General features: G+C 37.0%; 3 protein-coding genes across 7 annotated transcripts in view; 1 reads left to right on the forward strand and 2 right to left on the reverse strand.

Moving 5' to 3' along the window:
• The first annotated feature begins 653 nt into the window (after positions 1-653).
• Positions 654-3,691, forward strand: cgasa (cyclic GMP-AMP synthase a). The gene is made up of 5 exons (XM_039672073.2): positions 654-1,558; positions 1,848-2,067; positions 2,598-2,861; positions 2,946-3,045; positions 3,253-3,691. Exons 1-5 carry the CDS (start codon positions 725-727, stop codon positions 3,590-3,592), a joined length of 1,758 nt encoding a protein of 585 aa, XP_039528007.2. The 5' UTR covers positions 654-724; the 3' UTR covers positions 3,593-3,691.
• ddx43 (DEAD-box helicase 43) lies at positions 3,688-15,512 on the reverse strand. Of its 2 annotated transcripts, none has more exons than XM_039672072.2 (17): positions 15,021-15,512; positions 14,764-14,819; positions 12,098-12,206; positions 11,825-11,971; positions 10,846-10,927; positions 9,985-10,141; positions 9,755-9,873; positions 8,976-9,086; positions 8,730-8,871; positions 8,469-8,569; positions 7,400-7,487; positions 7,150-7,277; positions 6,244-6,353; positions 5,736-5,874; positions 5,546-5,633; positions 4,065-4,210; positions 3,688-3,979 (listed from the first exon to the last, which is right to left on the reverse strand). In XM_039672072.2, exons 1-16 carry the CDS (start codon positions 15,352-15,354, stop codon positions 4,076-4,078), a joined length of 2,046 nt encoding a protein of 681 aa, XP_039528006.2. In that variant the 5' UTR covers positions 15,355-15,512; the 3' UTR covers positions 3,688-3,979; positions 4,065-4,075. The 2 variants fall into 2 exon arrangements, with proteins under 2 accessions (XP_039528006.2, XP_039528004.2); XM_039672070.2 differs by having other exon boundaries at positions 12,080-12,206; positions 15,021-15,484.
• A 333-nt stretch (positions 15,513-15,845) lies between these two features.
• The window catches only part of kcnq5a (potassium voltage-gated channel, KQT-like subfamily, member 5a), a 106,754-nt gene continuing 102,968 nt past the window's right edge, over positions 15,846-19,631 (reverse strand). For all 4 annotated transcript variants that reach the window (XM_089117041.1, XM_089117039.1, XM_089117040.1 and 1 more), the window contains one exon: positions 15,846-19,368. In XM_089117041.1, the coding sequence (XP_088973167.1) occupies positions 18,310-19,368 (1,059 nt within the window). In that variant the 3' untranslated portion in view covers positions 15,846-18,309. The remainder of the gene's footprint in view (positions 19,369-19,631) is intronic.

A 19,631-nucleotide genomic window follows, 5' to 3' on the forward strand; every position in this document is an offset into this window, starting at 1 on the left:
ATGGAACATATTGGGTTTTTTTTTAATAACAATAAAGTATTTTAGTAAGTTTGAAGTCCTATTCTGTTTGAGTCCTATCCTTGCCACAAGATGTCGCAACTGATCCGTTAAAAATTAGGCTATTCATTACCAAGTCACAGGAATGGTTTGCACTAAGGTCAGTAGTAGACTAATTATTTTATTAGTCTAGCTGGACTATTTTACAGTAGGGCCTATAAGAAATAGCCCATCCACGATTTAACAATAATTTACCATAGCTAAATTACTGTGGTGGCTTAAATTTCAATTTTAATGTCAGTTACTGTGACAGCATATAGGCATACTGGAACTTTTTGTGTGCACTTACGTTATTGAACAATCATTCTAACTGGGCAATGACCACCAAAACATGGCATTAAATGGCAGCCTAACACTTAAAAATATGAAATCTGTTTTTGGTAAACACAGATTATTTAGAACAGTCCTTATGACAAAGTTCTATAGTCTACATTTTTGTACCGGTCTATTTTGGCTACTGAACACGAACAACGACGGAAAGTGAACCATAATAGCCTATGGCCTAAATAACGTCACACAACTAAATAGGTAATAACTCAGAGGAAGTGAGATATTTCGTTTTTTTAAAAACTGGCATAGCACCATCTGCATCCTGACGTCATAGTTCTATGCCACCGAAACCTTCCTTTAACGCAAAACTGCGCGCGTCGCCTTCAGTACACCTGTCATGAGCAGCCAGAGAAGACAGAGCAGCGTCCGCTCGACAATGTCTGATCAACACGAAGTTCCAGCAAAAGCGAACGGGAAGAAGAGTAAAGAGCAAAAAGATCACCAAACTAATGACAGAGAGGAGAAATATCGGGAACGCGCCAAGGACGAGGGCGCATCAAAAAGGGAAGGCAAAAAGCGACAGAGTAAAAAGGAGAAAGATCCTCGTGATTATGAAAGTGAGGACAAACCTCGTGAAACCCCGACACCAAAAGCATTTAGTGGAGGCACCGGAAGCATCAATCGACAGAGTAAAAAGTTTCTGGAGATCTCTGAGAGCAAGTCCGAAGAAAACCCCAGAGCGGTATATAGAAGATCCTCTGTTCCTAATAAAGCAAACAATGCTGGCGAGAAAGACAGACGAGACAGTGCAAAAAGCAAACCTCAGCAGACTGACAAGAGCGAGTCCGGTGAAAAAACGGCACCAAAACCGCAGAGCTCCGAAGGCAAATCACAAGAAAAATCCGTAGCAAAACCAAGAAAGCGGCATGAATTGGCTGCTGAAAGAGACTTTTCTGACCCGAGCCTCACACAGGACGCGCGCAGCTCTGACCGCAAAAAGAAAAGCGCAACAAAAACAACTGCAACGACAGAACCAAGCGTCGATGACACACTGGGAAAGGTTCTTAAAGCAACTATTGAGAAGTTAAAGATCAAGAAGTTCGAGCGATCCAATGCATCCAGTTGTGTTAATGACATCACGGATAAAGTCATTGCACACCTTAAACAAAACACCACCTGGTGTACAGATATCGAGCGTTTAGGAACGGGAAGTTATTATGAAAATCTTAAAGTAAGTGTTGCAGAGTAAAATATGCACCCTATGATTAGGAGAGCTATCAATTGGCCTGTTATTTATTTTTGGAATGAATGTGGGTGTGTGTAAAAGGCATTACTCTATTAGTTTATAACAGAGCCTGTTTCTACAAATCTGAATAAGACCGATGGTGGTATACCTGTATTAGCCTAATTAGAATTAGAAATACAGATTATATGGCCATGATAAGACTTCTATGGGATCCATGGCAATAAGTTTTAGTTCAAAACAACCAACATCAGCTTTAACTTTGTTTCCATTTTAGATTTGTGAACCCGATGAATTTGATGTTATGCTGACTGTTGCTGTGGAGAGAGTGGATTTAGACCAGTTCGATGAGGCTGGCGCATTTTACAGTGTTGCACTGAAACGACATCCAAGTAGACATCCTCTGGACATCTTCCTAAACGAAGACAAGACCATTCAGGCCAGCAAAATGCTGAGTGAATTCAGAGATGCCGTAAAGGAAGCTGTGGAGAAACAAGGTACAGTCTAGATTTTATCAATATTTGTTATTTATTTATTTATTTATTTATTATCTGTCACACACCTTCCAGCCAATCAGAATCAAGTATTCAGACCATGGTGTGCCTATACACAAACGCTAAACCCAACAAGTTAAGGCAACTTCAACCATTTCAGGAAACTGATTGCCTTAAACCCGCTTTAAAACTAATTTCACTTGAAGTTGAATCACAAAATATTGAATTAAAAATATATTATAATACAGCTATATTATAATACAGTAACAATATATGTATGTGTATTATAGTACCAGTAAAAAGTTTGGACAAACTTTCTTATTGGAATGTACAAACTGATGGGCACTACTGTGTAAAAAACACATGAACAGAATAAATATATTAACGTTTTGCAACGATCACTCAAATGTGGTGATCACACACTTGTGTGACAAAGAAATGTAATGGAGACTGGGTGAATGATAAACTAAAAGGCTACAATCATTGTATTGCTTTTTGGTAATCTTCGTATGTTTATTTTGTGCATTCTATAGACAACATTGAGATACAGCGAAAGAAGGCAAGGTGCCCTGCAGTGACACTGGAAGTAACAGAAAACGGAAAGAAAATTTCCATTGACTTCGTTCTTGGTCTGAAGGTTCACCGTGCAAGCTGGCCAGAGTTTACAAAAGATGGCTTTAAAATAGACAACTGGCTTGGTAAAAAGGAAAAAGCTGATATGAAGCGTGAACCATTCTACCTGGTGCCTAAATATGTGGGAAAAGGAGATGCAGAGCATGATGGAGTTGTTGCAAAAGGTATTTATTATTAGCTGTAATTTACTGTGTTTTATATGTATATGAGCTAAGCTACTGCAACCAAACAAAATATTTTCTACTCAGATGCATGGCGAATCTCTTTTTCACATGTTGAAAAAGAAATTCTGCAAAGACACGGCAACTCCAAGACATGCTGCGAGACCGTTAGAGAGAAATGTTGCCGGTAACTATTCTCTGTTTCGATACTTTGATGTATTTGAAATTGAATTGCGTACAACTGACCATATTTTGTTTAGGTGCATATATTATCCGTTTTGATAATTCATTGCTTATATGAAAATAATGTAAATCCAGGAAAATTAAAAATAAACAAACAGGCTTCAAGCACTAAACGTGAACTGATTAATTGAACTTTTGTCCACTTCTACAGGAAGGAGTGTCTAAAGCTTCTGAAGTATCTTCTTCAACAGCTCAAAGAAGATGACTCCAAATCCAATAAAATGTCCAACTTCTGCTCCTATCATGCAAAGACCACCCTGCTCCACGCTTGTGCTAAAAGGGGAAGTGACCGCGAGTGGGCATATAGTCAGCTGGCTGACTGCTTCCAGCAGCTTTTGGAAGACTTTGTCAAACACCTAAGAAATCGTCGTCTCCCTAACTTTTTCATTCCATCCCATAACCTCCTACATCAAGCCACTCCGAGTAGCTGTGATTTCCTGGCCAAAGAAATTGATATTCAACGCAATAATAACTTTCCTATATTCAGTTAATTCTGATTTTCTTTTAGTTGCACTTTTTTATGATTTGTTTTTTTTTTTTCCTCTTGATGGTCATCTGTAGTTTAATTCAATAAACATCTTTCAAATAGATTTACAGGCTTTTATTTGATACACATTCAACTGAACAAGACATTTACGTCATCTAAAGTTAGGGGCATTTTACCTCACATCAACGTAGATAACAATAAATGTTACTGAACTGAAAAGAAAAATCCCATTACAGAATTACATCATGCATATAAAATGTATCAGTGTTTTTTTTAAACAGAACAAAACTTAAATGGTCAATTACAAGTACTTCACAAGCCTCTCTACAAATGAGAGGATTAACAGTTTAAAAGTATATGAATTAACTTAAGTGAGTACAGTCACATCAACCTGTAAGACAGAATTAATGATCAATATTACTACTGGCACTTTATGTTGATGTGATTAAGAAAGCAAGATAAATATATTCGCCTACCTTTAAAGAGATCAGAACCTCCGGTCCGAGCCTCCTCTGAAACGACCTCTCTGACCACCTCCTCTGCCTCTGGCCGGAAACATTTCTTTCTCCTTCTGGTGCTTTTCAAAACGTTCAGCCATCAGTACCAATTCTTCTGGAACATCCTAAAGAAAGGAAAAAAAAATACTCCCCTTTATCCAGATTCTCCATTAGGATGTTGTGTACAGATACAGCATAAAAATACACTAAAAACAAACTCATGGAATAAGGTATTCTCTTTCGATACACACAACTTGTAAAAGCCACCAGATGGTTGTGGTGAGGCTTTTGGCTAGATGATAAACTGTTTAATCGACAGAGATCAACACCTGATCAGGTGGTCTTCCAAAACAAAAACCTTTAGCTAATGCAGGGAGCATTTTAATAACATCACAACTGAGCATTTGAGTTACAAATCTTCAAAATTTAAACCTTGCAATGAAGGTTTAAGATTTTAGATCTAATCTTTTTAGATCGATTTTAGATCTTCAAACTTTTTAATGGCAAGGAGTCCTAAACAATCCCCTGGTGAGATCCATTCTTTATAATGCTTATAATAAAATAAAAAACTAATTGAAGTATTTAAAGTGATAAATGATCATCGTTATATTTATATAAAGACTTTAAATTGATCTAATAGCTAAATATTTTCAAGAAAAGTGATTGCGAACTCTTATGCAAGCAATAAGGTACGAGAGGCTGTGCTGCATCATAAATACGTAACGGCTGAAGGTCGTTGTTCTGCATGATACAGCAATTGCCTCGAATACCTTTTTTTTTAAATAAAACAATTACCGCACAATAAAAAAATAATAAAAAATTTATTAGTGCAGTGCAACTATCATGAGGTAAAAATCACTAAAAGCCTTGCTTTTGCTAAAAAAAAAAGTCCCTGACTGTGAACAGCAACATCGCTCCAATGTGTAATATGCATGAAAGCTCAAATAAAAACAACATAGGAACTGAAGTGTTGCGCAGTGATATATAGAAATGTTGAGTGAAGCCGTCATGGCCATGTTTTATCATGAATAAAAGCACAGCTATTGACCAAGCAGAATCAAGGATTGAAACTACCCATTTTGTAAAGTCATCTAAACATCCCTGAAACTATAATCTTTGTAAAAATAAATAAATAATTTATTGTCTTAAATATACTGGACCATTTCACTTATTGGGCAGATTCTGAAGACCCTTTTATAGTGATATGATCATAATATAATGTACATTACTAGTACAATATTTTTTATATTTGTCTACATACAGAGAGGAATGTGTCCTAATGACTATAAAAGGTGAATTAAAAAGGTCTAAGACATTTCGGTACAACCCTATTTCATGCCATAAATGTGCAACTTACATTCTTACAAACACAATCTTCTGTGAGAACTGAAGCTTCTGATTTGATTTGCGTTCTTTACATAGCAGAGTGTCATAAACATAATGAAAAGAGGCGTTTTTACCTGACCAGACCTCTCCAGGATGGTGATCAACTCGGAAGCTACTCTCCAGTCATCTCTTGTTACCAGGGTTACAGAGGCACCGGACCTCCTAAGTAATGACATGGACTCATTTACATACATAGCCTGAATGCTTGCATTCTTATTACAATTTCAAAAATATTTCAGTCACACCCATCCTTGTTTGACTCACCCTGCACGACCTGTCCTCCCGATGCGGTGCACATACTCCTCCACATTCCGAGGAAAGTCATAGTTGAAAACATGTGTGATGTCATGAACGTCTAGCCCCCGGGAGGCCAGGTCAGTCGCCACCAGAATCCGCACACGACCTTTTACATCGCCCATGCACAGGTAGATAGCAATCTCAGAGATCATTTTTTCTTAAATCTTTAAGGCCCAGGTACAATCACTGAGCGAAAGTTATCAATTTCCTTAATAAGGTATGAATGTTCTGTGTGGACTAATGGTCGTTACTAATAGAGTTCAATGGAAATTGCGACCATAGTTGGCTAACAATGCTTTCGGGAAATGCACCCCAGAATTGCAAACTGTCAGTTTGAGTAGATGGCCAACAACAACGACAAGAGTTTGGGGCTACATGTTTGATTAAACATAGAAAACGCCATTTTTACAATTCTGGTGCTATTACAGAAATTACACTCTTTACTTTTCTATTTACTGCTTATCAACATACATACCATCTCTAAAGTCCTGCAGTGCCTCTTCTCTGTCGCATTGCTCTCGGTCTCCATGCAGAGACTGAACCGTTAAACCCTGCAGACACATGTCACTAGAGAGGTCATCGGCTCTACACAGCAGCAGGAAAGAGAAAATCAAAGTGAGAATCGGGATTTCTCGGATAGTTTTGCATCAGGATTTTACTTCGGAATCAACAGCTTGGCACACAATTTTGATTGATCATACTCTCGCAGGCCATTAATTCTCCACACAAAACAAATTGTGGTAATTGTTCCTCCTTGTTGCAAGTAAAGTCTTAATGTAGTCAGGATTGTACTTTTAGCTTTTTAGGATTGTACAGTTTTTTTTTTTTCAGGGTTTGAGGATAAACAATACCACCTCTAGAAAAGAAACCTTGCTGCTATAAAAACACCATTTACAACGCAGCACTGGATCCAACAACAGATCTGTTCTGGATGAGATTAAGCAAGCACTTAATTATAAAGTCATGGTAAAAGCATTAGAAGGAACCTGTTTCAAATTGAGTATTTGGTTCTATAATTCGCACAACGTTTGAAATGATCTACCTCAAGCTGCCCACTGTACTGGGGTGTGGAAGAACAAAACCTATAGCTATTAAAGCAAGCGAAAGGAAGAATTGTATAACCGCATACTAAACGGCCACTCCCTCTGACGATGGAGAAATGCCAAGTTTCATTTTTAGAAAAGAGAAACATTTAAAGCACACATGAGCTGATGAGCACTGACTGATGGTCACATCAAGAGTGATCATAATACAAATGATATATTATGCAATAACATTTTTCAGCAGAACTTGAGTGTGCGTGCAGAAACTCCTCCCATTTCCTGTTTCTTGGAATCGAACCTGGGTTACTCTCATTTAAGTTTCGTTCCGAGAAACTCACTTTATTTTTTTCCCAACAAATATCAGTACTTTGTCTTTAGGCTCCATTCGGTGGATGAAGTCAAAAACATAGTCTTTTTTTTCTTCCTCCTGCACGAACAGAACTGTCTGCTGTACAGTGTTCACCGCCTAAGGGAGACAGATGCAGAAAGGACATTAACTAGGGACTTTTAATAAGGAGGCCAAACAGAAAAGTTATATTTAACCTGGTATATGGGCATTACCCATTATAACTTTAACTGTTCACTCACTGCTAGATCTAAGGTGCCCACATAAACCATCATGGGGTCTTTCAGGTAGGATTTGGCCAGCCGCCTGACACCTGTTGGCCAGGTGGCACTGTAATAGAAATAGAGAAAAGTACCTTAAATGAATGCAGCAAAAGAGTAATCATCCAAATGCCCAAACTTCATGATAATAAAGCATTCAAACTCTTTCGAAAATTAGCCCCAATTCTACATTTAAAGTAGGGATGTTACAGTGAGGAAATTTTCCCACCGGTTAATCAACACCAGATAGGGATGTAACGATTCACACGCAACAGATAAAAATGTGTGACGATTGAAGCGTTAAACGAATCTCCCTACACATTTTAAACAGCAGGGGCGTTTTAAGTTGTGAACCTCACTTTACAGGCATAATAGCAGCGAGCACAAAATGTAGTTTTTTTATTTGTCAAATATATTTTAAAATTAAAAATAAATGCGCAGCATTTATTTTTTCTGAGAAATAATAAAAGGGACACCTTTTCACTCACAACTACTTAAATCTTACTTTTAAAAAAAAATCATGAGAAAATCGTATTGTGAATCCAGTTTCGTGAATCGTATCGCATCGTGACTTGCGATATGATTCGATATGCGATATGATTGAATCGTTACACCCCTAACATCAGACATTGAAGTTTTTCCCTCTTTTGCACCTCACTAATTGCTATTTCGCATTGCTGCATAACGGTGAGGAGCAGAGCGAGCATTTTCAAATAATTCCTATGGAGTGCGAACGTGAAGCTCGACTTCCATAGCAATGAACTGAAAACGCTTGCTCTGCTCCGTGCCAGTGAATCAGCACCAATTCGAGGGAGGCAATTACTTGAATGATGGGTTCATTATTATTCTTAATGAAAAACAACAACTAGAAAAATTTGTGCATGCCAACTATCACAGCAAGCCTAATTTAAAGGCTAATGCAACGTCTTAAATTGCCATTCGTAGGGTCGTGAAATATCTGGGAAGTTATGTACTTTGATCTGATGAATGTCACTGTTGAAAATATTAAATATCAGAATAAAAAAAAACAAAAAACAAAAAAAACAATCACCTTGTCATTAAAGTTTGTCTGTCAGGTCGAATATCCAGAATGATTTTCATGATTTGAGGTTCAAAGCCCATATCCAACATTCTGTCAGCCTCGTCCAGTACCTGAAACAAGAGGAAAAACAAAAGACATTTGTACCAAAAGACAATGTATCCAAAAATAATTCAAACCTAATTTTTTTAAATTGCTTTTTAAAAGCTCACAAAAATAATGCATAAAACACATCCATTACTGTCCCAGAAGGCACTTTTCTCATTTACTTACCAGATAGGTGATGGAGCGCAAGTTGATGAGCTCGTTCATCTGCAGATCGTTTAATCGTCCTGGTGTGGCAATGACTATGTCCACACCACTGGTCACTACTTTAATCTGGGCCTTTCGGTCACCTCCTCCATAGATGCAGATGCTACCGTAATGAAAGGGATTTTGATCAAACAGACAAAGCAGGACACTAGAGGAATTCATAAATGGTATGTTTTGCAATAAATTGAGAACTTATGGTTTCAGCACCTTTTAAAACCTTTGTAGCTATATTTGTTGCACTCGGCTTCAATCTGGAGGGCCAGCTCACGGGTGGGAGTCAAAACCAACATGCCGGGGCCATCTCTTCTGTCCCTGCGCCTACAATAAATATGTACAGTTGGTACTCAACCAGTATAATAATTGTACCGCCGCGAGAACGGCAAAATTGGGAGTATTATGACAGCGTTCAGACGATGGCTGTGTTGTATCAATAAATATTCATTTATTGATTCGAAACACTTTTCAGAGCTTTGTTTTTCATTCTGTCATGTTTATAAATAGGCGTTTAGATGATAACATTGTAACCTAACTGATGTCAGCCGGTAGTGTTTAAGTTTTACGATTCTTGATGGTTAAATAGTTGAGTTTGAGCAAAATGAGAAATACAGAATCTTATACTTGCGAAATTTTTAATTTCTATTGACAAAGAAATTGTAGCTTTGTTGTGTACAATTAAAACAATACAAAACGAAAATAGCTTACAAATCAACAAATTACAATTGGGCGTTTTTGTTTGCTTATTTTTTCTCTTCTCTTTTTAACAGGTTAATTGACATTTCGTTTTTCAAAATATCCCTTTGCGTCACCAGGTGGTCGTTTCGTGAACGACTTTAAATGCAACTGGCTTATTTTTGCTGTGGTGACTTTGCCGTGGCAGCTAGCGCGGAGGTAATAGGCATTCTGGTTGACTACCAATTGTATACCAATCAGATAGCGTGAGGTGAACAAAAAGGTGAAAGGTGGAACATCCTCTTGTACAGACTTACACAGGTTGCTCATCCATATGAATAAAGCCAGGAAGCAGGTAGGACAAAGTTTTGCCTGTTCCTGTCTGGGCTATTCCAATCAGATCAATTCCTTTCAGGACGACTGGCCAGGCTTGTGACTGAACCACGAGACAAAAAATTCAGGATTACATTCATCACGACATGTCAAGCTTTACATCCAGTGTAAAAACAACATGTTATATAAACAAATGAGATAGATGTTTATTCACCTGAATGGGAGTTGGCTTTTGAAATCCCACTCTGACAATGTTTTCCATTATTCCAGGATAGTTAGCAAAAGCCTCCTCAAATGTGTACACTGGGTTGGGAATTGGTCTTTTCTCCTCGTCTTTCAAATCATCCACAAAGATATTGTTGTTCTCTTTTCTTTAAGAGTAAAGAAAATCAGAAGTACAAAAACAATACAAACATGCAGAGTGTAGCAATAATGCCATCTCAATAGTTTTAGATGTTTCTGATTTGTCAAAGAAATAAAATTGAATTCATTATCTTTTTGAAAAAAGTGATTTCTAACTTATACTATAATGAGGCCTTTCAAAGGGGTCTCAAAATCACAAAATAAAGAACCATTTTAAGATCAGGATAATTTTAAGAACCAGGAAAACCTGGATATATTGTAAGCCAAATTTAAAAGTATGATTTCTAGACCTGGAAACTTTATGTAAAATAATAAAAAACCTTAAAATGCATCAAACATTTTTATAAAGAATATATATATATATATATATATATATATATATATATTACTAGTAATACCACAGCTACATGGCTTCTTTTTAGAATTCGATTTAGTATTAAAAGAGACTATAAGAGGAAAAACAGAACACGTCAAACACACAAAAGACAATATACTTTGCTAAATGTTTTTATAATGGAATGATACATTGTTTTTCTCACCTAAAACATTAAAATAATAAAACAACCACATTTAAAATCTAGCATAATTAGGATCATATATCTAGGCATGCAACAATATATTTATCTCAGATCCTTCAGAAGGTTTGTGTTTAACAGATAAATGTCGCCATCTGTGGGCTAATGTGAAGAAAGCAAGTTAAGAAAACTCTTACCTCCAGATTTTAACTTCTTCTGCACTACGAGCAGCCACTGATTTTGCTTCAATGTAGAAATCCTTCTTTAGAGTGGGAAGATCTGCAGAAAGCAAAATGATTGTTGAATCAGATTTAATACTTATAATACTTAGTTCAACTAGGAAATGAAAGTAGTTTTTATAACCATGCCTTCAAAAAAAACATTACATGGGTGCATTTTTGAGACAAATCAATGGCAATGACATATTTTAAGATATGAAACCAGGGGATAGAACTTTATATTATCTACCCATTTATTACATGCAGTAAATCAACCAAACTTCTTAATCTAGTTTATAGGGCTATAAACAATACCCCCATGTCACGATTCGATACATATCACGATACTGAACTCACGATATAATATCATTGCAATACTCCAAGACGTGATAAAAGGTAAAAAAAAAATGCACTGTTGATTAAAATGCTAAAATGTGATATTACATTGAGAGTGTACATCAATAGGCTTAGACTCGGTGCGGGTAATCCAATGGACCAGACAGTGGTGACACCACAATACAAATATTCATGATTCTAAGGCTGAAAATACAGAATTATTTTAGATGAATATGCTTGAACCCTCACTGAATGGATACATTTTAAATAATAGAGGCCACTTTTTACTGGTAACATAAGACATTTGGCATTATCAAGACCCACAAGTATTCCCCAATTGCATGATTATACATTATATTAGTTTAATGTAGTCTGAAAACTTTTTATTTGGGGTGAACGATGCACAATATATTGTCACTATCCACAATACATACTGTTGCATTTTTGTATCGCGATATATTGTTACAGCCCCACTAATTTACATTTTAAAGTGTGCAGACTGTGCACATAAGTGTAAACCGGTCACATTCAGGTCTGGGAGAACATGAGGGAGAGTAAATGATGAAAGAACTAATCTGAAGTAATGATCACATTATCTAGACTAGAGCTTCTAGAGACTCACCTTGCCATTTAATAGCTTCATATTTGTCACGGTTTTCTCTAAGCGCAGTCCAGTCGATAGGTGCAAGAGTTGGGGCAGCTGCAGCCACTGCTTGTACAGCAGAAGTTGGCCAGCATGAGTCTTTCTGATATCCTGCATTGCTATTTCCTAAAGATTCAAATGTAAATGTTAAACCTAAAGTATCAGTAGTAGACCCAGCAATAAATTTAAAAAAAGCACAGATTCTTGTAGCTTAGGAATCCCATGCTCTCCAACCATTGCGGAAGCCAGGACCTCTGACAGAGTTTCCATGAATCAGATCTTCAATCATGTCTTTGGCTTTGAGCTGAGCATCACCACTTCCAAAGATAAGCACCTCGGCTTCATAGTCACCACGGTTTATCTGCGGATCATACATAATTCAGAGTCATGTCTGGTAATCCTGATTATCTCAAAATTTTTTATCCTTAAATAATGATAAAACTGAAGTAATTGTTTGTGGCCCTTCTGAAAATTCGACTACATTTAACCTTGACCTGGGGCCACTATCGGCTTTTAGGTCCTCGCAGGCTTGGAATCTGGGTGTTTTCCTGACTCTTTAAAATTCGATAAACAAATTTCTTCAGTAATTGGGTTCAGTTTTCATCAGCTCCGTCTACTTTCAAAAATTAAACATTTCCTTAATGATAAGACCTTGGAAATGGCAGTGCATGCGTTTATTACGTCTCGCAATTCGTTATACTGTGGCATTTCTAAGGCCTAAATAGCCCGCCTCCAGTGCAAAATGCTGCCTCAAGATTTCTTTTGAAAAAGAAGAAAAGGGATCACGTCACTCCACTATTAAAGACCCTTCATTGGTTGCCAGTGCAATTTAGAATTCATTTTAAAATTCTTCTATTCGTTTTTAAATCTTTGCACTTTCAAGCACCTGGCTACCTTTCTGACCTGCTGCATCAATATATCCCCTCTAGAAGCTTAAGATCTGGAGTTCAGAATCTTCTTCTAATTCCACATTCGAGACTTAAACGCAGAGGTTTCATCGGTCCGCGCCTCTGGAATGAGCTGCAAGTGGACATTCGATTGGCTCCGAGTTTGTCCATTTTCAAGTCTCTTTTAAAAACCCATTTGTTTTCTCTGGCATATTAGGCATTTTAGGATTGTTTATTGCTCTCTGGAAATCTGATGGAACAGACACTGCCTGCTTGAGAGACTGTGTTCACTTGATATTTTTATTTTATGTTATTCTTTTTTCTTCCTTTGTTTCTTTTGTTGTGAAGCACTTTGGTCAGTCTGCGACTGTGTTAAATGTGCTATATAAATAAAGTAAACTTAAAAACTTCCTACGGCTCTCAACACTTTCTAGATCTACAAAAAAAAAAAAAAAAAAATTAAAAATGGAATGTTATCTGTTTTTATGTAGGCATGACAAAAATAGTCACACTCGTGGTCTTCGGGGTCCCTAACAATAACATTTAATTTTGTAACAGAACAACAGTTTTTTTTTTTTTTTAATTATAGAATATTAATGTTCAATAATGTTTTTACTCAACATTTGTGCAGTTTTTAGAGGATTTATGATATCTTTTAAATATCTATAAATAAATAAATAAACACATATTTATTTATCAGTGGACTCAAAATAGACACAATTCATCATCAAAATCAGAAATAACGCAGAACACAGACAGAAATGACAGAAATAAAGTGGCACACTTCCAACAATGCAAAAAACATCCACAATCCAAAATTATTATGCTCACACACACACACAAACACACACACGAGGAATACAATATACAGGAATACATACAGACTATACAAACTGTTCTCTTATCATTTGTAAAATAAAATACTCTAAAATGCAGAACCACCACAAAAACAAATTGGTAACACTATAAGACACATTGAAAATGTGCACAGTACACACACACACACAGTCACACACACCCACACAGGAATACATTTGTAAGGCTATAAAAAAGATAAAAGAGATGAGACCAACTGTTCTATTGTTCCAAACTATTGTTCCTAGTTATTCGATTTTCTTCCCAATTTACTTTTTTTTTACAAATATTATATTTTTACTGCTTTATTTGCTAATTTGTTATTGCTGCTCAGTTGAAATAAATGATCAAATCTTAAGACTCCAACATTTCTTTTTGTAACATGTTGTTCAGGTTGGATTCTAATCATAATGTAACATTATTGAAAAACTGTTGTTTTTTCAGAACAAAAACAAATGCTAAACTTTGACAAAAAGTATTTTTGTTTTAATTGTGATTTTATAATATTTAGATATGAATCCAACTGAATCCAACTTTAGAAACTATATATTTCAGTAATTCAAATAGTATTTAGGCCCAGTGGAGCTCTATAGCCATCTAGTGGTTAAACTGACTTATTACAAATTTTAACCTGTATTTTCAAAAAAAAAAAAAAAAAAGGGCAAAAATCTTACATTCAACCTTGTAAAATTATCCATGGTATCCCCCAGGAATGAAAGTTAGAAATCTGGGTCATTTATAAAGTTTATTTAACACAAAATGCTGTTTTTTTTTTTTTTTGTAAAAATCCTATTTAAATATTTATTTATAGAAATAAAATAAAAATCATAAATCCTCCAAAAACTACACAAATGTTGAGTAAAAACATTAACAGAGTAAAATTATATTTGTTTAAAACATATATATATATATATTATTCTGTTACAAAATTAAATGTTATTGTCTGGGGTCCAGTAGACCCCGAAGTCCACAAGTGTGACTTTTTTTTATAGACCGTCAGAGGGCTAGACTCTTGTTACCGTATTACAGTGAAAACACGGAAAGCAAAAAATGGCGGGGTCTCATAATAATGACGGAAAAGTAAATGTTGGGGTAAAGAGTTGAGCTCTAGTGTGTAAGTTAGATACAGGCTCTTCTGAGCTTTCCAAATATTAATAGTGTATTTATTTAACTTGCCTTTATCGATGCTTCACTGCTTTCTTCAAGCTCTCGAATTTTCGCACCACCTCGACCTGGGCAAACAGACAGACATAGACAATAACACATCAGTGATGGAAGTCCAACCAACTTACCCGAATACGTCGCATTATTGAATAAATCGAATTTCTGATTCGTTTCAATCGATTCATTAAAATAACCTGATTGGAAAGCTAGAGAATCGGACATTTTGAAAAACTTAAACGTTAAACGTTCCTTAGACACCTGTGTCTTACCTATTATTCTTCCCACCAAAGAGTTATCCACATGCAGAGTTACCGCTGATGGACCTGATTTGTCTCTATTACCACGGGATCCGGTAGGTCCAGAACTGGAACAACTGTAATTGCCGGCTGCACCATCATAGTTATTCGATTCAAAGTCTCTGGTTCTCTGGTTTGCCCACTGCTTGCCGTCCCCACCAAACTTCGCGCCGACACTCGTGGTTTCACGGCTCTGCGCGCCTCTTGAAGACGGAGGCCTCAATGACTTTACGGGCACGGTTTGAACGAGGGACGGCTTTGAAATCGCCGTACCATCCGCATCGTACTCATCTTCCCAGTCCGACATGTAAAACAAACATATAAGAACACCCAAGTTGGAATAAACGACGCTTTCCTACCGAAGGACCCAAAGACAGTCACACTGATCAGAATTCAGAAACCTCGATCAATATCCGCTCACGTGATCCCAAAATGGCAACCATGGCAACTGTACGGTAGTTACAGCTGTTGAAAAAAAAAACTTAATTAATATCGGATAACGAAAAAGCTTTAAATATTTCTGTCTATTTTGTTTATTTATTGACAGTGGCAAATAATAGCAAATGACCAGTTTTTTTATTATTATTTATTGTAACAGAGGTATTTTGGTGGACGACATAACTTATACTGTCTATTTTAAACGAATGTAATTATTTATAGAAATTAGAAAATACTCATACTAATTGATGCTGTACTGTACCTCCACTGACCACTTGGTGTTGACAGCCATTTGGCTAATAAAGGCCCAAGAACTATTAGTAAGACAAGGCACACAAGAGATAGAAACCAGGCCAAGTTTCAAGTCTTTTGTTTATTGAAGTATTACCATGATCATAAAATTTTTATTTTGCATTTTTCAATCACAGAGCATCAACTCTGTTATGTGCACAATGATGAAATAAATTATTCTGAATGACAGAACGCTAACATTATCAAGCATGATGTATATAAGGCCAGTTTCTGTGTAATAAATTATTTGATCTAGTGGTAAAACATTGAAATGCTGCTTTAACTGACAGACGCTTTAAGTTCACAGCCAAACAGAGAATGTGCAATTATCGAAATATTAACATAACCATTTCAATAAGAGTTTAAGGTATGAGTGCTGTTATGAAAACAGTTTTATAACTGTTTAATAAAATGCAAAAAAAGGCACCGTAAAACATTGAATTACAAATTAAAGAAAACTTTCAGAGAATCAATAACAATAGTAATATTAATTATAAAGCTAAGAAGACTAATATTTCTGTACAACCTTTGTCTGCATTTCAAGCATCAATTAGTTCCACAGCTGTTGACATTTTCTCAAGTGCCTATATTATTTACCTCAACTCTAGAGCAAAATAAGCATATCAACTACCAGGATTATAAATCTTATTTAAATCTTAATCATGTTAAATCAAAACAATTAATCACATTTGCAGGTTTCCTCATCACATCTGAACAGTTGTGCTTCCAATTGTACAGTGCCAAAAACATCCTCAATGTACACCTCAGATGCTTTTAACGAAAAGGAAAAACAAAACAAATTAACACAGCTAATCAGGATTATTTGACATACACATAACGATACAAGTTACATTCTCTAAGTTACAAGCATTTAAGCTAAAGCACTCATTTTACCATTCAGAATTATGATATATATATATATATATATATATTAGGGCAGAGGTTACAAAGCTGAGGTTTATGTATAAGACGCCTGCTTGCTACAGAATTTTAGGTCTGGGGGAGGGATCTTTATGGGGGGTTAAATTGATGCAGGTTTCAAAGCAATACAAATAAACGTAAAATTTTATTACAATCATTGGTTGTGATATTGTGACTGATTTATTGTCTAGATGAAAAGGATGTATTATCTCCCTTTTTTATTTGACATTTTAGCAGCCAAATATCAACACAAGGACTCGGAATTAGAAAATTCAAATATTTTCAAAAATTCTGATTGCCACGAATATCTCCTCACAGGACTTTACTCCAAAACACACCATAACATCCTTCTAGTAACAGCATTCATCTTTCTTCAGATGCTAAGACTCTCAGGTTTTAGAGGACATGGTTAAATTAAGAAAGATACAAAAGTGAAAATGCATTTGTTAACGGTTTAAGACCATCTGGTTTACTGCTATTCCTCCTATAATTCTTAACACATGCAAATGAGTGGGAAGTGAGAAATGCATCCTAATGCTGAGCGAGGACTAATTTCTACAGGTGCATTCACGCTTCAAACTCTATTTGCCTTTGCATTTTAAACATGCCGATCCCATGCAAGACTGAAAGAAGTACTCATTCAGTACCATAACTCTTCATAATTGTAAAGTAATAGTATGGGTTACATACAAGTTAAGCTCAAACAACAGTGTTTATGGCATTTTGTTGATGAACGCAAAAATCATTTCAACATCACAACTCATTCCTTCTTAAGTTGGCATGAAATAAAAATTCACCCTCTCTAAAAGTGTATACAGTAGATTAGGGTGAGCCACAATGGAAGTGAATGGAGCCAATGTAAATGATGTAAGCTTCACATCAATCCCTTTGTTAAAACATAAATTATTTGATGTGTAGACCCCACATTCTATAATCAAACTCACACCCGTAAAATTGCATTTTCAGTGAAGCCATGCTGAATGATTGGTACTGTACTAGACAACTAATAGCCTACTTCATACGTATGTGTGTCATGTTGAAAGTGTTACAGTGAGGTTTTGGTAACTTAAAGGGATACTCCACTTTTTTTGGAGTGCCTCAGAGATAAACAGTTGAGTTTTACCGTTTTCTAATGTATTCAGCTGATTTTCTGATATTTAGAAGAATATCAGTAACCAGACAGTGAGCCTAAAATGAGCCTATTTCAAAAAAAAAAATTAAAAAAAATTGGAGTATCCCTTTAAGAATCTTTAGTTTTAGATCCAGTCACTGTCTTACCGGAACTGCTCCTGTTAGTTTCGTGGTCTGCATTTGTATTATGCCACAAATGCTGTCGATTGAGTTTAACATATTTTAACCCAGAATATTTCATTAATGTTTCTTCCCCAACAGTTTCTCATTAATATAAATTCTCCCTTTTGACAAATTGTCCATGCAATGATATGTTTGTATGAACAAAAACGTATGAACATCATGTCTTTTTCTTGTGAAAATTAGAAAACATATAGAGCGCACAGGACGCTCCATTTCCTTTGGAAAAGAAGAACACGAGGGACATGAGGTTGTGTCCAGTCTCCACAGTGAGGTTCCTGCGCTCCGGGGTTTTTTCGAGTTATACGTGAGGCAAGTTTTGGGACTCGAGACTATCTCTTGATCCAGCCTGGCTGGGAGACGACCCACTGGCTCCTGTCCGTAGCAGCTCAGAAGAGAAGGTTGTATCGTTGCTTTGTTGGTCGAGGAGGTTGCAGCCGCCCTCCGGGGTGTCCAACTCTTTGTCATTGATGAACAGCTCTGTATCGCCCCAGTCAGCCAGCGGCTCCCGGTCGCTGGACTCATTGTTGCTGCTGCTGCTGCTCCGAGTGGACAGGCTGGGATGGCAGTCCGCAGCAGTCGGCAGCATGAGGTTCTGAGCGGAAAGAGACTTACCGAGCCCACGCTCAACCTGTAGCGAGGCTGCTGCTGTGGAAGACATGAGCTTTAGAGGATCAATGTCAAGGCTCAAGTGTCTTCTCCACGACCCATCTTCCTTGGAGTTGCGCTCGGGCTTGTCCCGTAGCTGTACCGTGCTTTGAGGACTCTCAGCTTCCCTGTCCGACTCAACATCAGTTTGGGTACTCACAAGGCAATTGCTCAGACTCTCTACCCGGCTCTCCAGTAGTGTCTCTGGGATAAGGCTGGTAGGCCGGCCTTGAGGTGTTGGTACCATAGGGGGGAGCTGAAGGGTCGTTGAGGTTGAATGGATTGTTGGCACCGGCCTGGTCAGCTCACTGAATCTCTGGTGACTTCTGGAAAGGTTGTTGGGGGTGAGAATGGGAGGAGGAGATACTGGGTAGAAACTGTCCGGGCTGGAGGGTTGGTTGTTGAGAAGAGGAGAGGTTGAGTAAGAGGAGGCTGAATGTGGGTAACCTGTACCCAAGTTGAGTTCACTAGGGGCCAGAGCAAGATGCAGACCACGGTGTAGGTTACTGCTGCCTGAATGAGACACACCGCTGCCGGTAAGCTGGGAGGATGACGACAAATCCTTGCTATGGATGGAGCTTTGGTAGTCGGAGGTCTGATCCAGCTCGAACAGTGGAAAAGCAGACAGACCAAGCATCGAAGATGAGCCTTTCTGCAACACCTGTCGGTATATATCCAGCAACGAGTCCAGCTTTGACTCAATGGACTGGACCTGTATTATAGACGAAATGAGAAATCACATAGAATCTTTCTAAATTTTATGCTTGACTATCATAAATGAGTGTAAGTTTGGGGTTTGTACAATTTTTGTTTGTTTGTTTTTGAAAGCAGTCTCTTATGTTCACCAAGGCTGCATTTGATTTAAAAATGATTGCGAAATATTATTACAAATTAAAATTACTTTAGTTAGTGTGTAATGTTGCTGTTAGAGCATAAATAATACCTGTAAAATTATAAAGCCGAAAGTTCAATGCC

This window comes from Pimephales promelas, chromosome 11, assembly GCF_988280905.1.
Source record: "Pimephales promelas chromosome 11, fPimPro1.hap1.1, whole genome shotgun sequence".
NCBI classification, from domain to species: Eukaryota; Metazoa; Chordata; class Actinopteri; order Cypriniformes; family Leuciscidae; genus Pimephales; species Pimephales promelas.

Excerpts from the sequence above, each read along its gene's own strand:
- ddx43 (XM_039672070.2), bottom strand. The coding sequence starts at position 15,354 with ATGTCGGACTGGGAAGATGAGTACGATGCGGATGGTACGGCGATTTCA. Across the intron at positions 9,874-9,984 it reads AAAAGCCAACTCCCATTCAG|TCACAAGCCTGGCCAGTCGT; the intron begins GTGAATAAACAT and ends CTCGTGGTTCAG. Across the intron at positions 8,872-8,975 it reads AGCTACAAAGGTTTTAAAAG|CATCTGCATCTATGGAGGAG; the intron begins GTGCTGAAACCA and ends TCATTACGGTAG.
- cgasa (XM_039672073.2), top strand. The coding sequence starts at position 725 with ATGAGCAGCCAGAGAAGACAGAGCAGCGTCCGCTCGACAATGTCTGAT. Across the intron at positions 1,559-1,847 it reads GTTATTATGAAAATCTTAAA|ATTTGTGAACCCGATGAATT; the intron begins GTAAGTGTTGCA and ends TTTCCATTTTAG. Across the intron at positions 3,046-3,252 it reads GTTAGAGAGAAATGTTGCCG|GAAGGAGTGTCTAAAGCTTC; the intron begins GTAACTATTCTC and ends CCACTTCTACAG.